Source organism: Nannospalax galili, unplaced genomic scaffold, assembly GCF_000622305.1.
Source record: "Nannospalax galili isolate Female #2095 unplaced genomic scaffold, S.galili_v1.0 scaffold925, whole genome shotgun sequence".
Classification (NCBI taxonomy): Eukaryota; Metazoa; Chordata; class Mammalia; order Rodentia; family Spalacidae; genus Nannospalax; species Nannospalax galili.
The window spans coordinates 382616-405283 of NW_008353878.1; the positions used below are offsets into that span (position 1 = coordinate 382616).

Genomic DNA, 22668 nt, shown 5'->3' on the forward strand with positions numbered 1-22668 from the left:
CCAAAATACCTGAAAGCAAATCCTGAATCCATCACTCTAGAGTCCAGCCTTGGAAGACAAAAGAAAAATGGGGAAGAACCCAATAGAGGGATGCTTTTGGAAGCCCTTGTCAAGAAACTCCAATGGACTCTCTAATGAACGTTTGAAAATTGCTGTGTTCTGACTTTTTTCTAGTTCCCTGTCTAGAACTTGTAATGCTAATTACTCTTGCCTTTACTTCTCCTTCACATCTCCTATTCACAATTCAAGGACTTTCTTTTCCCCTTAGAGATAAGAGTTATGCAATTTGGGAGTCTTTTAGATAGACCCACTGAAGGGGTACTCCAATTGCCTCACCCTGTTGTGTCCATGTTCAGCATGGAAGAAGCCAGAGCGGTCTGCGTCCCTATTCCCTGTTGGCAATTTGGGTAACACCTTCAGAGGATGGCATGATAAAAATAGGAGGTAGGAATTAGCTAGGCAGCGTTACAGTACAAAGATCCCAAAGAAAAGTAGCCAGTTTCTTGGCTAAGAGTAAAAATGTCCTTGGGCCTCTTAGCAACATACTCTGTTCTAAAGGCCAAAAATGTCGAAAGTATTTTGGAGCTTGTTTTTAATCCTTAAAAGATTTTTGGGATTCCTCTTGGGGGGGGGGGGGAATGTTAGAGTAGCCAAAAGCCCCATAAAAATAAATAAATGAAAGAATAAAAAAAAAGAAAAAAGTGATGGGGAGATATGAGAAATGTTGGAGGGGAGGGAGTGGGCATGGATTTGATCAAAACACCTTATATGCATGTATGAAATTCTCAATGAAGTTTTTGTAAAAGTTTAAAAAAAAAAAAAAAAAAGAGTTCAAAGCCAGCCTTGGCTACACAGCAAGTCTGAGGCCAGTCTGGGCTGTATGAGACCATCTTTAGACAGATAGGTAGATGGAAGGTTGACAGGGAAGAGACAGCTCTGCCTAGCACGTTCATGACCTACCACACCTGTTTCTATGCCTGTTTTCTAACTGGACCTCTTTAGAAGGATTACCTTGTGCCATTAAACGAGGTGATTTTCTTGGTGATCTCACTGAATTGTCTTCTACTCTGTCCCTCAAATTCCTGTTAGGTAAAATCAATTCTTCTTCATCAATGGTATCATTACCACTTTCTTTAACAACTCCTTCATCCATAATATCGTCAAGACCAACAACTAGAAAGAGACAAAAACAAAAATTATTTTAAAAATATTGGGTGTGTTAAGTATTTAAAAGCAGTACAGAAAAAAAAAACTAAGTGTTTTAATGTGATACTATTAGTCATAAAAATATAGGTTAAATGCTAACATGTGATACTGTTACTACTAAGCACCTACATCAATTTAGTGTGATAAATGTCTACCTTGTGAGGTAATTGCTCACAGAGAATTAGCAATAATCCTTCCTGATTTAACCTCAACTATTGCTTTTTTATCATTTGCTATTCCCTTAAGAATTTCATAGGCAACTATATTGAAATATCTAATCATCTCAATTCTGCATAAGGTAGTATGAAAGAGTTTCAGATCATGAAAAGCCTATGATTCTAGATTCATGACAGAACCAAGTATTCTAATTCTAGCTAGGATACTAATTAGAGACTTTATATTACATGTACGGGAATAATACAGGTAGCTTTTAAATGGTAAAATAAATCACAAAGAAAAATAAGGAAAATGAAAACTATAACTTCTTCCCCCAAATGATGAAGATAGCTATATAATTAAACTACTTTCTCCTAATCAGTAGGAAGAGATATTAGAAAAGGACTAGAGGACACCGAAGGAAATATTAACAATGCATTCACACTGTTATTAAATTTATTTCTGTATAGAAGAAATGCCACCTTAGAAGTCAGCCCGCATATATAATTCTAAACTTATTTGTTGATATTTTGTATAAAGAATGCTTTATTTAAATCAAAAAGTATGGATTCAACAAGGAAATATTAACAATGCATTCACACTGTTACTAAATTTATTTCTGTATAGAAGAAATGCCACCTTAGAAGTCAGCCTGCATATATAATTCTAAACACTTATTTGTTGATATTTTGTATAAAGAATGCTTTATTTAAATCAAAAAGTATGGATTCAAATCCCTGCCAGAACACTTAAACTTGATTACATCATTTAGGCTCTCTATCAGTTTCTTCTACCTCTGAAATGAGAATAACAGTACCTGTCCTACCTACCTCACAGAGTTGTTGTGAGGATCAAGTGGGATGATGTATGGAAACTCACTCTGTGAACTTTAGAGCACTACACAAATGTTAGTTATTATCTTCATCCTAGTGGTTAGAAGGAACCTCAAGAAGTTATCTAGTCCTCATCTTTGTATCCAAGTAGAACTTCACTTAAAAGAGCTCAACAAGATAGTGGTCTATCCTAAAATTTAAAGAAAACAAAATTCTTCATAAATATACTTTCAGTAATATACAATCTTTCTGAAGAGCAATTCAGCAACAAATAGAACCACAAAACTGCTCAAACCAAGACAAAGCATAAGAACAGAGGAAAGTATGAATTGTGAAGAAAATGTTGGCCAAAAAACAGTCTGATCCTTCTTAGAAATAATTAAACAAATGAAATTCATATCCATGTACACTCAGACAGGGGAAAAAAAGACTGGAAGGAAATAGATGAAAATACAACATTAATTATAAGTAGTATTTATCTATAAAGATAAGAATTTACCTTTCTTCTATTTTCCAAATAAATGTCCTACTAAAGAGCATGCATTACTCTCAAAAGTAGAGTCTATGCTCTTAACTACTACACTATACACTAAAAACTCACAAGACGACATGCTTCAGAAAAATTAATCAGGACTCTCCTAAGATAAAATAGGAATAGGTGGGAAGTTCAGTTAGTCTATTCTATCACGACAGAATACTTATGTTCCAACATAATCACACTCTCAAAGAAAAAGTTTATATTAAGAAGGGCTTTACATTCACTTTAAAAAAAGCAAATCAAGACTACTTTTTATCAACTCTCTATAAAGCACACAAATAATATATTCACAGCAAAGATGCATAAAATGTACAAAAATATAATAGGCTGTTAGCACTGATTATCTCTAGTGGTAAAAGGGATAAGAAGTATTGCTGTTATCCTAATTCTTGTTGATTAGTCTTTCTTAAACATTCTCTGTACCACATTTTCTACAATGACCATGTGTCTTATAGTGTAATCAAAAGTAAAAGTAACAATCTAAAACAGTTAAACAGTCCAAGAAAAAAAAGCTAATAAATACTGATTTGGGGAAGGAAGTAAAAAGGTGTATGTTGAAATTTACTTGTACTACAAAGTGGTAGCAAATCAAATTCGAAGGTCAATTAATGTTTTAAATTATTTCATTTTCTAGCAGCTATCCAAATAGCTAACCCCTCTCTCCTGTGTATGTCATGCTCTTCATTTAGCTACCGGGACATCATACCCTATTCTCACCAGCCACGTGTTTTCAATATCCTTTGAAAAAACCCTCCTTTGCTTGCAGGTGTCTATACACTGGAAGAAACACAGTTGAGTCCTCTAACCTCTTTTCTTACCCACACATTCATAATCATGTCTAGGTGATCCCATTCTGGCCCACTTATACACTCCTGATACCTACAGGTGTTTTCTTCAGCTTCAAACTCACAATGGACCTATACAAGAGTGTCATCTGACTTCCATTACGTTGTCTAATCAGCACCTCAAAGCTAGCAAGTTGAAAAGAAACAATTTCATCCATAATCTATGACCTCCCGCAAAAAAAACTATTCCCCAAGAATTTCCCAAACACAGGCCTTCTAGTTGCTCAAGTTAAAACTCTAGAGCCATTTTTAGCTCCTGAACTCATTATTTCCCTGTACATACAACCAGCATATTTAAAGCATATCATTCATCCCAGCATTACCAAGTCACTTTGCTTCAAATCCCCATCAGGTCTTATAAAGGCAATACTGTAATAGTCCTGTTCTGGGTTCCTATGATGACTCCTCCCACCATATAGTTTCTTTCCCACAGTTATCATTACAATTCTTTTAAAAATATTGTCAGATCATATTAAATTCCTCTGTTCAAAGCTCTCCAACACCTCAGCAACACATTTAGATTTTCATTTGAAAGTTCAAAATCCTAGCCTGAATTCCTGGAGTCTCCAAGCCTTGCGGACTCACTCTGCTTCACCCTGGCCTTCCCTGACACAAGCAAGCGCAGGCCCATTTGACAGCACTTGCATTTGCCATTCCCTCTGCCCACAGGACTCCTGCCATAACCCATGTATTTAGCTCAGTACTCTCTCACTTCATGCTAGTTTAACTCGAATATCACTTCTGCAGAGAACCCTTCCTTCTCTAGTCACCCTATGCAAGAGCACATGCCTTCCCCACAATCCTTAACATACAAATCCTTTAAAACAGGTTCAGGAGCTGACATCACATTATCTGTTAACTGACTGCCTTACCCACTTGAGTGTAAGCTCCACAAGCCAAAACCTACAACAACCAGGTATACAGTAGGCACTCCTGAAAAATTCACTGCATAAAATCATTAAATTTTAAAATGGCAGGTCAGAAATAAAATGAAACTTTAATGAGAGAAAACTGTTTTCATGTGTAACTGTAAGAGAAAACCTGGAAGCACAAATTCAGGTTCCAGAACCATGAGAAGCTGGAAGAACCAACGGAGACGGTTTCTTTCTGGATAAACTGATATCAAGAAAAAGAACAGGCAGAAAATGTGTCAAGGTAATTCAACACCACAAAAGAGGAGTAAAGAGAAATTCAAGGAACTATATAGGGACCAGGAAGGTTAACTACGAAAGCAAATGAAGGAGAAAAATTCACCAGTTTGACAAACAAAAAGGGTGGGGAGGGGTGCTGGTCAAATGACAGAAGAATGACAGTAACCATAATCTTTTAAAATAGAAGTTTAAAAGAGAGACAATCAACTGAAAGAGATCAAAGGGACAAAAGACAGATTTTCTACGTATATGACAGTTGGAGAGAGACGGGAGAGTAGGGCAGAAAGAGGGACAAGGACAGAGCAAAGGGGAAGGAGAAATCAAGAGCATCTCTGCATCTTTGCATGTGTTAGGAGTGAGGCCTTCTGGAACTATTGTGTGATCTGAATGGCCCCTAAAGTTGAGGGGCCATTCAAATGAAAATAAGAGTTATTTAGAAGTAGAACCTTTGAAAGCTAATTATAGCTGAGGTCATGAGGGTAAGCTCCATGATGGCGTCAACTGTTTTCTAGAAGAAGAGAGACCCAATCTAGCACATTAGTTTAGCATACTTGCTCTCTCACCATATGATGCCTCTGCCAAGAGCACTTGGGAGGCAGAGGCAGGAAGATCACTTTGAAGTTTGAGGCCAGCTATGGCTATACTGTTAGACCTTGGCTAACACCACCCTTACGCCCACCAATAAACAAGCACAATAAACAAACCAAAAAATTTCTTTTAAATAAATGAACAAAGGACTGAATTAGAAACACAAGTGAGCTCTTATTCAGTTAAACTCGAGCTTTGTGGGTTAAAAAAATTTTTTAACATGTAATATGACATGTGTGTTATGGCACACATGTGGAGGTTAGAGGAAAACATGCAGGAGTCAGTTCTACCCTCCTACCATGTAAGCCCAAGGTCAGAGCTCAGGTCATCAGGTTTGGCAGCAAGCACCTTTACCTGCTGAACCACCTCTCCAGCCTTAATCTGAAGTTTTTTGAAATAGATTGTTTATAATCTTTTTGAAAGGCCATTTAATAGTGTCTCCCTAACTACTTGCCTACTTACCTACCTATTAATAGTAAAATAAATATAATTGCTTTACTTGACTCAGCAAACCTATACTTTAAAGTTCACTGTAACAATGAACCTGAAGGGGGATAAAAAGATGTGTAATAAAAAGGTGTGTGTGTGTTGGTATGTGTGCATAGTAGCATTATTTATATTTTTACTTATATTTAAGAACATAATAGTACCTAAAAAAAAAAATCACTACAGGAGTTAACTTGCTGGGCCCAGTGGCACACACCTTTAGTCACAGCATTCAGGAGGGAGAGGGAGGTGGACCTTTGTGAGTTCCGGGTCAGTCAAAGCTCCATAGTGAGACTTTGTCTCATAAACAAACAAAAAGGGGGGTGGGGGGAAGTAATTTTACTGTGTGTAATGTACAGCTTGGTAGCACATCATGCTCTAACCTCTTTTTGAAATGAGTATCTGTCACCCAAGATTAGAATGTTAAAAAAGACTGGGCTTGAGAGATGGCTCAGAGATTAAAGACATGGCCTGCTCTTGCAGAGGACCTGTGTTTGGCTCCCAGCACCCACATGACAGCTAATAACCATCCAGTTCCAAGGGATCTGATGCCCTCTCTTGCCCTCCATGGGCACTGCACACACGTGATACAAATGCATACATGCAGGCAAAACACTGATATACGCAAAATTTTTAAAAATTTAAATTAAAAAAAATGTTAGAATAGAAAGCTGTGGTCATCAAAATGCTTCTTTTAGATTTTTTGTTGTTTCTACAGAAGGGCAGAACTTTGAGAATCAGCCTACAGAACCCCAGGACACAGAACTTAAAAGAGTAATCATAAACATGATCAGAAAACTCAGACAAACAACTCAAAGAACTCAAAGAGAATAGGAATAAACTTTTGATGGAAGCTCAAGAATATTCAAATATGCGGCTTAATGAAATATCAAAAACAGAAATGTGAATTCACTAAAAAATCAGAAATAGTAAAGAAAACCTAAATGGAAATGAACATGGGACTGAAAGATTCAATAAACCAAGTAGAAACAACAGAGAAAGTCTCACAAGCAGAATAAATGAAATGGAAAACAGAATATTAAGACTGGAGGATAAAGTTGAAGATCTGGACTCCTTATGCAGACCATGCAAAATTCAAAAAAAACAGGAATGGAATACTCAGGAAATGTGCAACAACATGAAACAACCAAATCTACATATTACAGGCATACAGGAAGGAGAAGAAAAATCAAACCAATGGCATCGAACACATCTTCAATAGGATTATAGAAGAAAACTTCCCTAAAATAAGGAAAGATACCTATAGGGATTCAAGAAGTACAAAGAACACCGTTAAGACATGATCAAAACATAAAAGTCTCAACAGCATATCAATCATAGCAAAAACATTAAATATACAGAAGAAAGAGAGGGTACTGAAAGCTGAGAGAGAAAAATAACAAATTACAAATAAAGGAAAACCCATGAGAGTAACAGCTGACTTTTCAATGCAAACTATGAAAGCCAGAAGAGCCTGGAACCAAGTATTCCCAGTTCTGAACAACCATGGATGCCAACCCCAAATACTTTATCCAGCAAAACTATCAAGGTCAAAGGGGAACAGAAAATTTTCCGTGACAAAAATAGGCTGAAAGAATTCATGTCTTCCAAACCAGCTCTAGAGAATACTTGAAGCAATACAAAGGACCAAAGAAAAGAACGTGTATGCCCAAAGGCTACAGAAAGAAAATAAAGAAAGGTATTATCAATGGAACCATAAAATAGGGCCACAAGCACAAAGAAATTAAAATGACAGTACACAATGCGCACTTTTCAATATTAACAATAAATATCAATGGCGTCAACCCCCTAGTCAAAAGACAGAGGCTGGTGCAATGGATCAAGAAAGAAAACCCATCTTTTTGTTGTCTTCAAGAAACTTATCTCACCTTCAAGGACAGACACTATCTTAGAATGAAAGGATGGAAAAAAATATTCCAAGCAAATGGCCCTAAGAAGCAAGCAGGTGTTGCAATTTTATTCTATTATATAATATCTGAGAAAACAGACTTCAAATTAAAACCCATCAGAAGAGATAAGGAGGGTTACTTCATTCTAATTAAAGGAACAATTGATCAAGAAGATATTACAATTATGAACATTTATGCAATGAACTCTGGAGCACCCAATTTCATAAAATCAGTAGTCCAGGACTATAAAACAGAGATTGGCACCAACTCAGTTATTGTGGGAGCCTTTAATACCCCACTTTCTTCAATAGACAGGTCAACTGGACGAAGAATAAACAGAGAGACAACTGAATTAAACGACATATATGAAATGGACCTAACAGATATACACAGAATATTCTGCCCAACCACCAAAGAATACACTTTTCTACTCAGCAACTCATGCAAATTATTCTAAAATTGACCACATTCTGGGGCACAAAACAAATCTCAACAAATACAAAAAAATTGAAATAATTCCATGCCTTCTCTCAGACCACAATGCAATAAAGCTTATAATCAACAGCAAAAGAAGCTCTATTAAATACACAAACTCATGGAGATTAAACAACACACTCCTGAGTCAAGAGTGGGTCAAAGAAGAAATTAAGAAAGAAATAAAAGCATTCCTGGAACAAAATGAAAATGAGAACACAACACAACAAAACAAAACCTCTGGGACACCCTAAAAGCAATCCTAAGAAGTAAGTTTATAGCTCTTAGTGCCTACATTAAAAAATCAGAAAGAGTGCATGTAAATGACTTGACAATACTACTCAAGTCTCTGGAAAGGCAAGAACAAACCAACCCCAAACCTAGTAGACAAGAAGAAATAACAAAACTCAGAGCAAAGATTAATGAAACAGAAACAAAGAAAATAATACAAAAAAACTAATGAATCTAAGAGCTTGTTCTTTGAAAAGTTAAACAAGATAGCTCAGTTAACCAAAAGAAAGAAAGAGCAAATCCAAATTAACAAAATCAGAAAGGAGAAACATCACAACAGACACCAAAACACTGTTAGGGAATACTTTTAAATTTAATAGAGTCAATGCAATCCCAATCAAATATCCATGACATTCTTCACAGAGCTTGACAAAATAATCCTAAAATTCATATGGAATCACAAAAGACCTTGGATAGCCAAAACAATCTTGGGCAAAAAGAACAATGCTGGGGATATCACCATAGCAGATCTCAAATCATATTACAGAGCTCTGTGTATATCTGTTAGGTCCATTTCATGTCATTTAATTCAGTTGTCTCTCTATTTATTCTTCGTCCAGTTGACCTGTCTATTGAAGAAAATGGGGTATTAAAGGCTCCCACTATAACTGAATTGGTGCCAATCTCTGTTTTATAGTCCTGGACTACTGATTTTATGAAATTGGGTGCTCCAGAGTTTGTTGCATAAATGTTCATGATTGTAATATCTTCTTGGTCAATTGTTCCTTTGATTAGAATGAAGTAACCCTCCTTATCTCTTCTGATGAGTTTTAATTTGAAGTCTGGTACTGGCACAAAAATAAGACATGTAGATCACTAGAATACAACAGAAGACCCAAACATGAGTTCATATAATTTCAGCCACCTGATACTCAACAAAGGTGCTAAGAACACACAATGGAGGAAAGATAGCATCTTCAACAAGTGGTGCTGGCAAAACTGGATCTCCAGCTGCAAAAAAATGAAATTTGACCCTTATCTTTCACCCCAAACAAAAGTCAACTCCAAATGGGTCAAAGACCTCAATATAAAACCTGAAAATCAGAAACTGCTAGAACATAGGCAGCACCCTTCAAAGATATAGGTACAGGAAAGGACCTTCTAAACCAGACACCAGCTGCTCAGGCACTAAGGTCAAAAATCAGTAAGTGGAATCTCATTAAATTATAAAGTTTCTGTACAGCAAAAGAAACAACTAAGGAAGGGAAGAGGAAACCACTGAGTGGAAGAAAACCTTCACTAGATACACATCTGACAGAGTATTAATATCCATAATGTACAAAGAACTCTTTAGATAAATGACCCAATAAAAAGGTGGGCAATAGACCTAAACAGAAAGTTCTCAAGCGAAGAAATAAAAATGGCTAAAAAGCACCTTAAAAAGTGCTCAACAGCCTTAGTAATTAGAGAAATACAGATAAAAACCACTTTAAGATTTCATTTTACCCCAGTCAGACTGGCTAAGATCAAGAGAACAGAAGACTCCAAAAGCTGGAGAGGATGTGGAGAAAGAGGAATGATCATTCACTGCTGGTGGGAATGCAAACTCATGCAACACTATGGAAGGCAGTGTGGAGACCCCTCAAAAAACTAAAAATGAACTTACCATATGATCCAGTGATACCACTCCTTGGCATATACCTAAAGGACTCATCATACTGTAGAGATAACTGTACATCCATGTTTGTTGATGCTCTCTTCACAACAGCTAAGAAATGGAAACAACCTAAATGTCCCTCAACTGACCAATGGTTAATGAAAATGTGGTAACAGCTACTCAATGGCGTTCTATTCAGCAGCTACTCAATGGCGTTCTATTCAGCAGTTAGAAAAGATTAAATTAGCCAGGCATGGTGGCACACGGCTTTAATCCTAGCAGTCGGGAGGCAGAGGCAGGCAGATCTCTGTGAGTTCCAGGACAGTTGGGGCTACAGGGAGACCCTGTCTCAAAATGACCAAAAAAAAAAAAAAAAAAAAAAGAAGAAAAGATTAAATTATGACATTTGCAAGTAAATTGATGGAGCTAGAGAGTGTTATACTAAGAGAAGTTAACACAAACGCAGGAAAGCAAGCAACATGTGTTTTCCCTCATTTGCGGATTATAGCACCAATCCCTTATATATGAGTATATAAATTCTGAAGTAACACCAGGAGCCAGGTAAAAGCAAAGGATACAAGAAGGTAAAGAAAAAACAACAACCCTAAAGGGAGACAGCAGGGAACAGATGCTACCAGAGAGAGGTTGAAAAATTTGAGTAATTGGCAGGGAGGAGAGGAGGGAGGGACATGCATGGGACCATAATGTGGGGGAGCAAGGGAACTTGGAAACAGAAGGATAGTGGGAGTTGGGGAGGTATTGGGGGGAGGGTGGGAATGGTAGGGACACTGGTACTGGGAAGGGAGGGAGGAGGGAGGGCAGATGAAAGGAAAAAAAGAATAGAGGTGAGTAAATCTCCAGGGCCTAGGAAACCTAGAGGGAAAAGTGATGCCCTAGAAACCCTATGAGAAATGCATGTAGAGTGTCTGAACATTAATGCATATATATATGTAGGAGCTGCTTGGGAGGGAACACAGTGTGAGATAGAAGAGATCTCCCTTAGAGCAACAAACATGCCATACAGCACTCACCAAAGAAGTTTCTTTTTGCAACAAATGGAGGCTACTGCAGAGTTGCATATCTGATCAGGCATTGAAAGCATGCACCTGGGGGATGCCTAGTACTAGGTGACACATTTGCAGTTGAATCTCTACAACCAAGGCTCATGGAACACAGTGGAATAAGGGGCAGAGAGAGAGCTAATGCTCCTCTCAACTCTCACCAGTGAGGCTTCCATGTATATCAGAGCACATTACACACAGAAGGCCTCAACTGGCCAAGTTTTGCAGAATAAGAAACTGTAGAGTGTACAATGGGACTTCTACATGGAACCGCACCCACCCATGGCTCAGGGATCATTGTGGAAGAGGAGGTGGAAAGATTCTAAGAACCAAGGCTGGTTCATGAACTATGAGGTGGAGGCCAATGGAGGCTTGTTCATGTGTGCCTATGGCAGTGGTAATTCCAAAGCAGGACCCATGTCAACTCAATTAAACAAGGGCCTAAAGGGGAGGTGAGAAATAGGTAGCATGTCAGCACTAGATCCAGAACTACTGAGACTGGTTGCTGCTGGGTGAGAGAGAGTATGACTTATATACGATCACTGGATAGGCTGACTAGACTCAAGTGGATGCATTCACACTGAAGGACATTTGGGTATAAACACCTGAATGAATAGGACTCAGCACATATAGCAGAGTGTATATGGTTTGGTAGGGGAGGAGGAGGCATGGGAAGGGGGTCTGGATGTGAGTGGGAAATACTGTATGAGATTTTAAAAACTCAATAAAAAAAGTTAAAAATTAAAAATTTTTTTTAAAAAAGAGAAAGCTGTGGATATCAAAATGCTTCTTTTAGGCTTTTTGTTGTTTCTTTCTTTATATACTGAAGATCAAATCTAGGGCCTTCTATATGCCAGATAAATGTTCTACCTGGGCTATAACTCCAAACCTGAATCTCAGATTTTTTAAAGTACGTCCAGGGGTTAGAGAGATGGCTCAGTGGCTGCTCTTGCAAGGACCCAGGTTCGGTTCCCAGCACTCATATGGTGGCTAACAACTGTGCCTAACTCCAGCTCCAAGGAATTGGAGGCCCTCTTCTGGCCTTCACCGGCATTGCATGACACAGGTACACTTACATAAATACAGGTAAGACATAGTAAATGCAGGTAATACACTTTTAAAAAGTAAAAAAAAAATCAATAAATCAAAAGAAAAATTTTTTTAAAGAAGTATATTCAGAGTTGAGGACATAGCTCAGTTGATAAAATACTTGCCCAGCATGTACAAGACTCCTTGGTCCTAAAAGTAACCACCCTGAGCACTTCAGATTTAATTGTATCCTGCCTTTTTGAATGACTGGTTGTATCTACTCTCCTACTTGGGTCTTACTAAGTTTTTCACTCAGTAAGTTAAATGAATTCTTTATATCTCTATCACCTGTTTGAAGTAGTTATCCTTGTTTTATTTTAGTATTTGGTATCAACCTAAGCTAACTTTTCTTCAGATACTCCAACATGACTAAATTTTACTGTAATTTGTTTATTTGAACATAGTCTGAATTTTCTTTTTTTTTTTTGAAACAGGGTCTCCCTGTAGCCTCAGCTGTCCTGGAGCTTGCTATATAGATCAGGCTGGCCTCCAACTCAAATATCCGCCTGTCTCTGCCTCCTGAGTGCTGGGATTAAAGGCGAGTGCCACCACACCTGACTTCTGCAGTCTTGTATTTACATATTGCCATATATTTTAAGTTTAGATTAAATTTATATGCATTTCCATGGCTTTCTATCACTGAATTAGAGGAAGTTAGACACACATTTTAAAGGGCATTTCATGAGTAAATAAGAATACGTGGTATATAGTATGACTGTTTTCCAACTTTACATTCACACATATACCTACAAGCATATCAAAATGGTAACAATGGTAATCACACAGAGACTGTCCCTTCCTTTTCCTTTTTTTTTTGTTTTGTTCTTTTTCTTGAGGGTAAACCTGAGATTCTTGCTATATATAGTCCACACTAGTGACATTAGCTTTCTCCTTCCTTTGTATTCCTATTTTTTTAGTCCATTTACATTAAATTCTCATGAAACAAGAGGATTTCCAAAAGTTCAAGGCTAGTCTGGGCTATACTTAAAATATATACTTAATATATTTTAAAATATATTGTCTAGGTAGGCAAAGGCACTTGCAGTCAAGCCTGACCACCTGAGTTTAATCCCCTAGCTGCACACCAAGTTGTCCTCTGAAGTAACCCGAGGTGCCATGACATGCATGCATTCATACACACACACACACACACACATGCACAAACTCACACAAATAACTATAATAAAAAACAAAAAATTTAAAAACCATAGGCGCTAGAGAGATGGCTCAGTAGCTAAGAGCACTTTGCTGCTCTTGCATAGAACCCAAGTTTAGTTCCCAACATCCACATTGGACAGCTTAAAACTGCCTGTAAGTCCAGCTTCAGAGGATCCTATTCCCTCTTCTGGTCTCCACAGGCATTGCACTCATGTACAAACCCACACACAGACACACATAATTTTTAAAAATTAAAAATAAACATTCATTCAATTTTATGTCTTATATGGTTTATACTGAGTTCAATATTGTATAACTGTATTAATTCAACTGTAAACCTAAAAATTTACAGCCAATATTGAAAGAGATGCATCTTTGCTCTGGAAATTGTTATTGAATATGTCAATGCAGTTGTAATGAAATGCCTCTTGTAATTATATGGTTATTAAAAAAATAATTTTTTTAAAAAATCACAGAAACACCACACTTTTTACTTGTTTTGAATACTGTTTGTAATACTATAAGAAGCCATAAAGCCAAATACATACACATTTTAAAAATACCAATTTTGAAAGAGATGCATCTTTGCTCTGGAAATTGTTATTGAATGTTAATGCTGTAATGAAATGCTTCTTCTAATCATGTGGTTATTAAATAATTTAAATAAAAACAAAAATGAAAAAACCATGTCTGAATGCATATATGAAGATCTAGAAAGAGAGAAAGAAACATACGTACTTGAGTTCTTTTGACAGAAGTGGAATCGGTATCATTTTTGAATTTTTGTTTTATTAAGTAATAAATGCACATAGTTTTAGTGCTGTTATCTAGTTCCATAAAACTTCTTGAGAAAATATTAATGTTCAGCTCCTAATTTCCTTCATGTCCCTTTTTGAATCTTAATTTCCTCAGTTTTGAAAATCAACCCATCTAGCTGCAAATACAGTGTATAAAATGCAAGCAACAAACTTTTAAATGATAGCCACTACTGATATACTATGACACATATTCTCTAATACCTTTCTATTCCCTATCATTTTGTTTCAAGTATCTAAATAATTCCTCTATCAAGCTAGTAAGACGTAACTAGTCTCTTAATATTACTTGTAGTGACTCAATGGATCACCTGTGTCACACTGTTCTTCACTACTCTAAATACCAATTCTCAAGACAAATTATGAAAGTATCAAGAGGTGAAAAAGCAGGGAAAACCCATATAAACTGAAATATACTTAAGTGACATCTCATCTGAATGAATTACTGACCTTATATCAACTGATTCATTATAGTATTGAAGGAACCAAACACTTATTGAATAGTTGATAATATTAAGAACTATTTGTAAATGTTTTAAATAAATTTTCAATGTTTTATTTTGTTTCGTATTCATGTATCTCAGAGATACATGCTGAAGAGTTTACACACTCAATTTCTGATGTGTTTCAAGATAATCCTGAACAAAATGGGCTGTTGACAACAGAATGGGGTACAGATGAAATGTGATCAGTTATTAACTGTTTAATCTGAGAAACCAGTACATGCAGGTTTATTGTGCTCTTTTTATTATTTCTATGTTTGATGTTTTCCATAAAATAAAATTTAAAAAACTATTTCCATGAAGCTTCATTTAGGTTAGATGGTGTCCTGTGAATGAAAGTGTAGAGGTGGGGAACAAAGTATGGTTTATAATTATAAGCAGAATGGCCAGGGAAGGCTAGAGATAGCTGTTCTAGCTTCTTAGCACAAAGGAGTTTCTGGTCAGGGAGAAAAGCAGAGAATGATGCCCAGGCCTGTGTCTGCTCTCCAGACTGTTGTGCATAAGAGAAAGGATGTCCATTCCTAATCCTTTGGAAGGTTAAAAACAGCCTGAGGATGACATTGCTAAGGAAACTTTTCAATAGCTTTCCAGTTACAGGTACATAGTGTGAGGCAGGAGTATCCTTTTGATCCTAGAGGAACAGTAGTGGGCAAGTCTGTGTGGCCAGATTAGAAGTCAGGAGAGAACAGCAGATAAAATCAGAGAGGAATCAAGGCAAACTGAGCTTGTAGCATGAGCTTGTAGGCCATAAGAATTTTAGCTTGTATTCTTTCTGCAGAATTCTATTTCTACAATACTTTAAAAACAAAGGTAGCATGATCAAACTTTCTGAAGGATCACTTGCAGTGCTCTTTTTAGAATGATGTATAAGGAATCCTGAAAGGAAGTAAGGAAGTTGGCTATAGAATAATGCAAATAAAGCAAGAGAAGATAATGCTAAGACCATAGTTGCATTGAAGAAAGCCTAAGTGGCCAGCTTCTGGATATATTCTGAAAATAAATCCAATAGAATTTGTTTTCTGGTGAACTGAATATAAAATGGGAGAAGACAAAAGATGGCTTCAAAATTTTTTGTTGAGCAACTTAAAGAAGGAACTGCCATTACAGGATGGGAAAGGGTGTAAGAATTAGTGGTTCCAGAACATGCAGGTGGGTATCAAGTTTAGCTTTAAACATTAAGCTTAAGATGCCAAATAGACATACAGGGGCTGGGGTAGCACAGTTGGTAAAGTGCTTGCCACTCAAGCATGATGTCCTGAGTTCAACACCCACTACCTAATAAAAAGTCAGGTATGGTGGCTGAATTTTAATCACAAGTTGGGGAAGTTTTGAATCCCACATTGGAGACGCAGAGACAAGCAGATCCTTGGGGCTTGCCAGCCATCCTAAGCAAACTGACAAGCCCCATGACCCAGTGAGAAAAATGGATGGCACCTGAGGAGTGACACCTGAGGCTAAACTCTGGCCTCCACACGCATGTACACCCCCCTTCCCCTGCACACACAACTTGAGTACCCACCTACACATTCACATACACAGGCATCCCGACACACACACACACACACACACACACACACACACACACACACACACACACACTTGTGTACCCACCCACACATTCACAGGCATACATATATGATGTCAAATAAGCATCCAACTCAAGTAAGTACAAGTATCTGGAGTTTAGGCAGAGAGGTGAAATTAAAGATGTGTGTGTGTGTGTGCGCGTGCACATAAATAAGAGCTGAAACATAAAGGTTTTTAATTTTTTAAGTTAGGAAATCAAGTGATATCCACAAAGTAAGTAGAAACAGAATTGTCTTAAAATCTGAACCCCAAGATACTCCAATGTTTAGAGGTGACAAAAATGAAGCATAAAAAGAAATTTAGAGGAACAAGCAAGAAATGTAAGAGACTTGAGCAACTATGAATCAGAGAACAAGTGAATAAATACTTCAAAAAACAGATTATATGGCTGATGGGTAGAAGAAAGGACAACTGCCCTTTGGATCTGGTAACATGATAGCTGCTGATGTGACATTAAGGGATGGTAAAGTGAAAATCTGACATTTGAGACATATTAGGACAGAGGAACAGAAAAGCTCAACTCAAGTATTGTAATAAATATAAGATGGTGTGTGATAATAACAGAGTTCAACTGCAAAGGCTTTGTCAAAAGAATCCATTTTTACACTTCAATTCTCCCATATAATCCTACCCAAAGTAACTGCAAACCGTATCTGTGAAAAGCAAATGTAGAAATCCAACTTTAAAACACTGCCTTGTAACAAATTTCATGAAACGTTTATCTAAATACAGGATATCACAAGAAATTAGCCTACTAGGCAGCATTTATTATGAAATTACACAAACACCAAAATAGCATTCTAATTTTTTATTTTAATTTGCACTATCTGCACCCCTACTTCTAAAAGCAGGCAGTAAGAGGCCCTGGCTATGTACCAGCCAGCTCTACAAAGCCTACTGATGAGACAGGCACTCTGCTGGCATGGGCTTCTAGGGAGGAATACAAGAACTGCTTCTTCAATGTTTAGATTTTACTTTTCTTACTTGGGTTTTCCTTTTCTGCTAAGCTACAACATGGGGAAACCAAGGTCTTCATTTGCTCAGCCCACCAATTATATTCACAAGGATGAAAAGCTATAAATATGACTAAAATGTCAGCACAACTCTAGGGGAGACTGAAATTATTAATAGCAAATTAACTTTTAAAAAAGAGTTGACTTTAAATACAGGACATCACAATAAAGGCTTTAGAAAAAAACACCAAATTGGATTTTTTAGCCTACCAGACAGTGTTTTAAGTTAAGGAAAACACCAAAACAGGCATTCTGATTTTTCAAAGTGATTCTAAATCACATCTTAAAGTACAGTTTTCATGAGCTTTGCTTGTAATGTACTTCGGTTGCCCAAGATCTTCAGAAGGTGCTGCTACTCCTTGCTGCTGTTGCTTTACGTAATGCATGTGCACAAATATATACCCAAGTATGGAGGCCAGGGGTCCATTTGTCAGGTGTCCTTCTTAATACCTTTACCACCTTAGTTTTGAGACAGGATCTCACTCAATCTGGAGCTTTGTCAATTCAGCCAATTCTGCTAGAATGGCTCCATTTCCCCAGTGCCAAAATAACTCATGAAAATCACTGCACACAGCTTTTTTTTTTTTGATTCTTAAAAATTAATGTATGTATTTATTAGGGGAGGGCACATGCATGGCAACAGTCCTCATGTAGAGGTCAAGAGGACAACTTGCAGGAATTGATTCTCTCCATCCATCAACGTGAACCATCTCACTGGTCTGTCTGTACCCAGTTTGTTTGTTTGTCTGTCTGTTTGGGGGGGGTTGTTTATTTGCTTGTTTGTCTTTGAGACAAAGTCTCCCTGTATCCCCAGCTGGCCTGAAACTTACTATGTAGAACAGGTTACCTTGACTTCACAGAGATCTGTCTGCCTCTGCCTCTCAAGTGCTGGGATTAAAGGTGTGTGCTGCCATTTCTGGTTTGTACCCATGTTTTTATGTGAATTCTGAGGACCAAACTCAGGTCCTCATGCTTGTATATCAAACACTGAGCCAAGTGAGCCATTTACCCAGCTCCAAATGCTGTTCCTTTTAATAGAAGCTGTTAAGCCATGATCTTCACTGGCAAACAAACTAGATAATCTATCACCTTACAACTACAGTTGCAGCAAGCTCAATGAGGACAGGGACTTAATTTGTATCAAGTACCACATCTTCCAGTACTCTAAGCATGGCAGGTGACAGGTATGTGTGCACAAAAAAAGTGCAGTATTAACTACTTTTAATCCAAAACAACCCTTAATTCCATAAAGAGAATTGTGAAACCATGCAAATTGCTGATGCCTGGAATACTATTTAATCAGTCATGTTACCACAAAAATAAGTTTTTAAATTAAAATATTACTCAAACCTCTTTGGCTTGCGTTTGCATAGATCTTGTGCATGCTCTCATAAGCACTGTGGGTTCATATGTGCAACTACCCTGCGGTGCTCAGGCAACACAGGGTCCTTGTATTCATCTACTATCTCTGGCTCTTACAATCTTTCTGCCCCATCTTCCACAATGATCCCTGAGCTTCAGGAGAGGGTGCGATACAGATGTACCATTTCGAGCTAAGCACTCTGCAGTCTTTTATTCTCTGCTCACTGCCCATTCATGGGTCTCTGTGCTAACAGCATCTACTGCCCAAAAAACCTTGGGGAAAGTGGGTAGGAAGCTCCAGCACTGGCTGAGGCTCTATTGGCAACTAATAGATGGTGGAATAGGGAGAATCAGTTTTCTCCACTGGTGTGTGCCTGGTAGGTTGACCAGACACTAAGGGATATGCATACTATACCCAAGAGCAGTTGGGAAACACAGATTAGACTCAATAGGCCTTTAAAAAAAATTTTTACAGACAAATAATAACAGAGGACATGAAGTCAGGACAGGAGGGTTAGTAAGGTGCAGGTGGAAAGGAGGGAGAGGATCTGAAGATGTGCATAATAAATTGTATAAAATTCTTGAAGCAGTATAAAATATTTTTAAAGCACGACTCAACCCTCTTGTTAAAATATAAATTGTGGGGCTGGAAAGATGGCTCAGTGGTTAAGAACCCTGGTTGTTCTTGCAGAAGTCTCAGGTTCGAATCCCAGCACCCACATGGCAGCTAACAACTGTCTGTGACTCCAGTCCCAGGGGATCCAACAGCCTCTTCTGACCAATGCGAGCATTGCATAACACGGGCACAGTTACCTACATGCAGGCAATACGTGCATATAACATAAAATAGAAATAAAATTTAAATGTGTGTGTGTGTGTGTGTGTGTGTGTGTGTGTAGAGATATGGCTCAGTAGTTCATAAAGAACACTTGCTGTTCTTCCAGAGGACTTGGGTTTGAGTCCCAGCACCCACATGGTGGCTAACCTAACCACCATCTATAATTACAGTTCAGGGAATCTAACACCTTCTTCTGGCCTCTATGGGCAGTGCACACATGTGGTAAACTTATATACATGCAGGCAAAACACTCATACACAAAAAATAAAAATAATTAAAAAAAAAATCAGTTCCCAACTAAACTCTTTGTTCTGTAACTGCTATAGCTTGGATCTTAAATGATACCCCTCCCAGTCTCCACCCCCATGTGTCACAGGTTGGGTAGACAAGGAAGCTCTACCAAGAGGTAGTGGAAACCTTAAAAAATTGGGGCCTGGTGGAAGGTCTTCAGGTAATTATGAGTGTACTATTGAAGGGTATTTGGGGATACAGGCCCCTTCCTCACTCTCTATTGCTTCTCAGTCATGCAGAGAGGTGTTTATCTATACCACACAGGCCATCATGATATATATGTTCCTTCCTCTAGAAGAAGCCAACTGATCATGAACAAAAATCTGCGAAACAGCCAAAATAAAACTTTTCCCTGTACAATCTGATTACCTCTGCTATTTGCCATAGTGGTGAAAGGTGGACTACCATACACTTTTAACACTAATATAAGAAAAAGAGAGACAAACAAGGTCAACCTTAGACTTAGAGAAATGTATTTTCCTCTCAAGAAGTAAGGTATATAGGAATATCCCTTTGCTAATGTGAAAATACTCAGTTTCTCATCAGCTTTTCCTCTTTGGGGTTCCATGCAGCCACTGGTGATTCTTGCTAGAAAAATTGTAACCAAGTGATTTTCTAGTTATTTTAATTCATTTTTATTTGCTGGCATTCTTCTGGCAAAAAAAAAAAAAAAGTTTTCCTCCATTACTGAAGAAAAGCTGATGAGAAACTGAGTATTTTCACATAGCAAAGGGATATTCCTACAGATGATATGCTACCTCAAGTACAAAAGAAGAGATCCAGTGCTCAAGACCTTAACCTAGAAGTCAAATTTAACAGAGTTCACCTGAGCCTAATCAAACTTAACATAAGAGTCCCACAACCAAACAGGGCACCACATAAACAGGGAATATATATTATGTATACCTGTAATCCCAGCATCTGGGAGGTGAAGGCAGGTGGATGAGAAGTTCAAGGCCACCCTCAGCTACATAGGGAGTTCAAGACTAGCCTGGATTAGAGACTGTATCTTAAAAAACAAAAAAGGTACTAGGTCCTTAATTTCACCTTGATTTGGATAGGTAGCTAGACAATATCAGGCAATCACTGTTTAGGTGTAGTTCAGCACTGTGCCTAAGGCCTTCTGTGGGAAATAATAGTGTAGTTTAACTGTATGAAAGGACTGGATGAACTAGTGAACCTCATAATGAATATAGCAAATAGAACCAAACACTAACAATGTTAAGTTCTGGTGAAAAGCTTAAATTTTAAAAATACAGGGTTAAATGTTAAAATGAAGAAAATATTCCTGAAAAAACTTTTGAAAGGTGCGAGGCACAGTGGTGCACACCTTTAAGCACTTGAGAAGAACTTGGGAGGCAAAAGCAGGCAGATCTCTGTAAGGCTGAGGCCAGGCACTCCAGGCCAGCTAGGGCTACAAAACACACTGTAAGTAGCTTTAAAAAGAATATGAAAGCTAGTATTTTTTAAAGGGAGGGGTTAAAAAACAGTGGAGAAAGGCTAAACCAAAGAAAAACTATATTAAAAACTACCATGAAGACAGGCATGGCAGTGTGTGCCTGTAATCCCAACAGATGAGAATCTGAGGTAGGATAATTATCCCAAATTTAAGGCCAGTCTGGGCTACATATCAAGTACCAAGCCAGCTTGGGCTAACCAGTGAGACACTGTCTCAAAAAAGAAAGAGGGTCAAGGAGATGGCTCAGTGGGCAAAAGCTGCAAAGTCTGATGACCTGAGCCCTCCAGAACCTACATAAAAAGCAGAGTGCAGCTGAAGAGCTGGCTCAGTGGCTAAAAACACTTGCTGGTCTTCCAGAGGAGTCCAGTCTGATTCCTATCATCCATGTTAAACAGCTCACAGCTGCCTATTACTCCAACTCCAGGGGAATCTCTCTGGTGAACCTAGCCCTGTCTAAAACTACGGCCAAAACCTGAGTCCACATGGCACAGTAAGTTAGAACTAAGGAAACAAAATCTACAACAGGCGTGGCAGGAAAAGAGTAGGGGCTGGAATACAGTGTTCCTGCAGTTAAGAAGACTGAGGGTACCCACACCTGTGATACAGGGAGTTTAGGTAACCAGTGAGGCTTTCTTTCTCTAGAAACAGGGATCTGCCATTGTCAAGAAATTCCAACTTGGCTTCTGGCAGGTACATCCAACCCCAGGGCCAGGTTAAGCCAGGGACAGGACCCTCAACCAACCATCTCTCTCCTAGGCCACTGAAGTTAGCCAATCCCCGTATCACTCTTTTAGAACAATTCCTTTCTGTTCAACACCCCCCAAAGGCAGCAAAGTAAAAAGGCTTAAGGATTTTATTATTCACTGTTCTTGACAGGAAAAAGAAAAAAAGTAAATATGGGGCTAGACAAGATTAAAAGCAAATTCAAGAAAACCTCTTCCAAGAGTCATTGAAGTCATTCATAAAAATAAAACAAGGGCAAGAGAAATGGCCCAGCAGGTTAAGGTACTTCACGCACAGCATGATCACCTGACTTTGATGCCCAGAACCCACATAAAAGTAGGAGGGAATTGACTCCACAGAGCTGTCCTCTGACTTCCACATATACAAACCATGGATTGCACACCACAATACACCAAAGATGATCAAAGAGAGTATCAGTTGTTCTGGGGCTGGAGAAATGGCTCAGCATTTAAAAGCACTGGCTGCTCTTGCAGAGGATTGGGTTCAGGTTCCAGGACCCACATGGCAGCTAACAACCATCCATAACTCCAGTTCCAGGGGATCCGATGCCCTCTCCTGACTTCCATGGGTATTACAGGACATGGGTAAACGTACATAATGCAGGTAAAACACTCATACACATAAAATAACAATTTAGAAAAAAAAGAAAAGAATGCTAGCTGTTCTGCCTAGA

The 22668-nt window shown here is 38.1% G+C and overlaps 1 protein-coding gene across 4 annotated transcripts in view; it reads right to left on the reverse strand.

Annotated features, from left to right (window-relative positions):
• Positions 1 to 22668, reverse strand: part of Phf3 (PHD finger protein 3) — a 104193-nt gene that overhangs the window by 43578 nt on the left and 37947 nt on the right. For 3 of the 4 annotated variants that reach the window (XM_017802686.2, XM_029554973.1, XM_008850967.3), the window contains one exon: positions 1012 to 1173. The exons of the other annotated variant lie outside the window; for it this stretch is intronic. In XM_017802686.2, the coding sequence (XP_017658175.1) occupies positions 1012 to 1153 (142 nt within the window). In that variant the 5' untranslated portion in view covers positions 1154 to 1173. The remainder of the gene's footprint in view (positions 1 to 1011; positions 1174 to 22668) is intronic. 4 annotated transcript variants of the gene reach the window in all.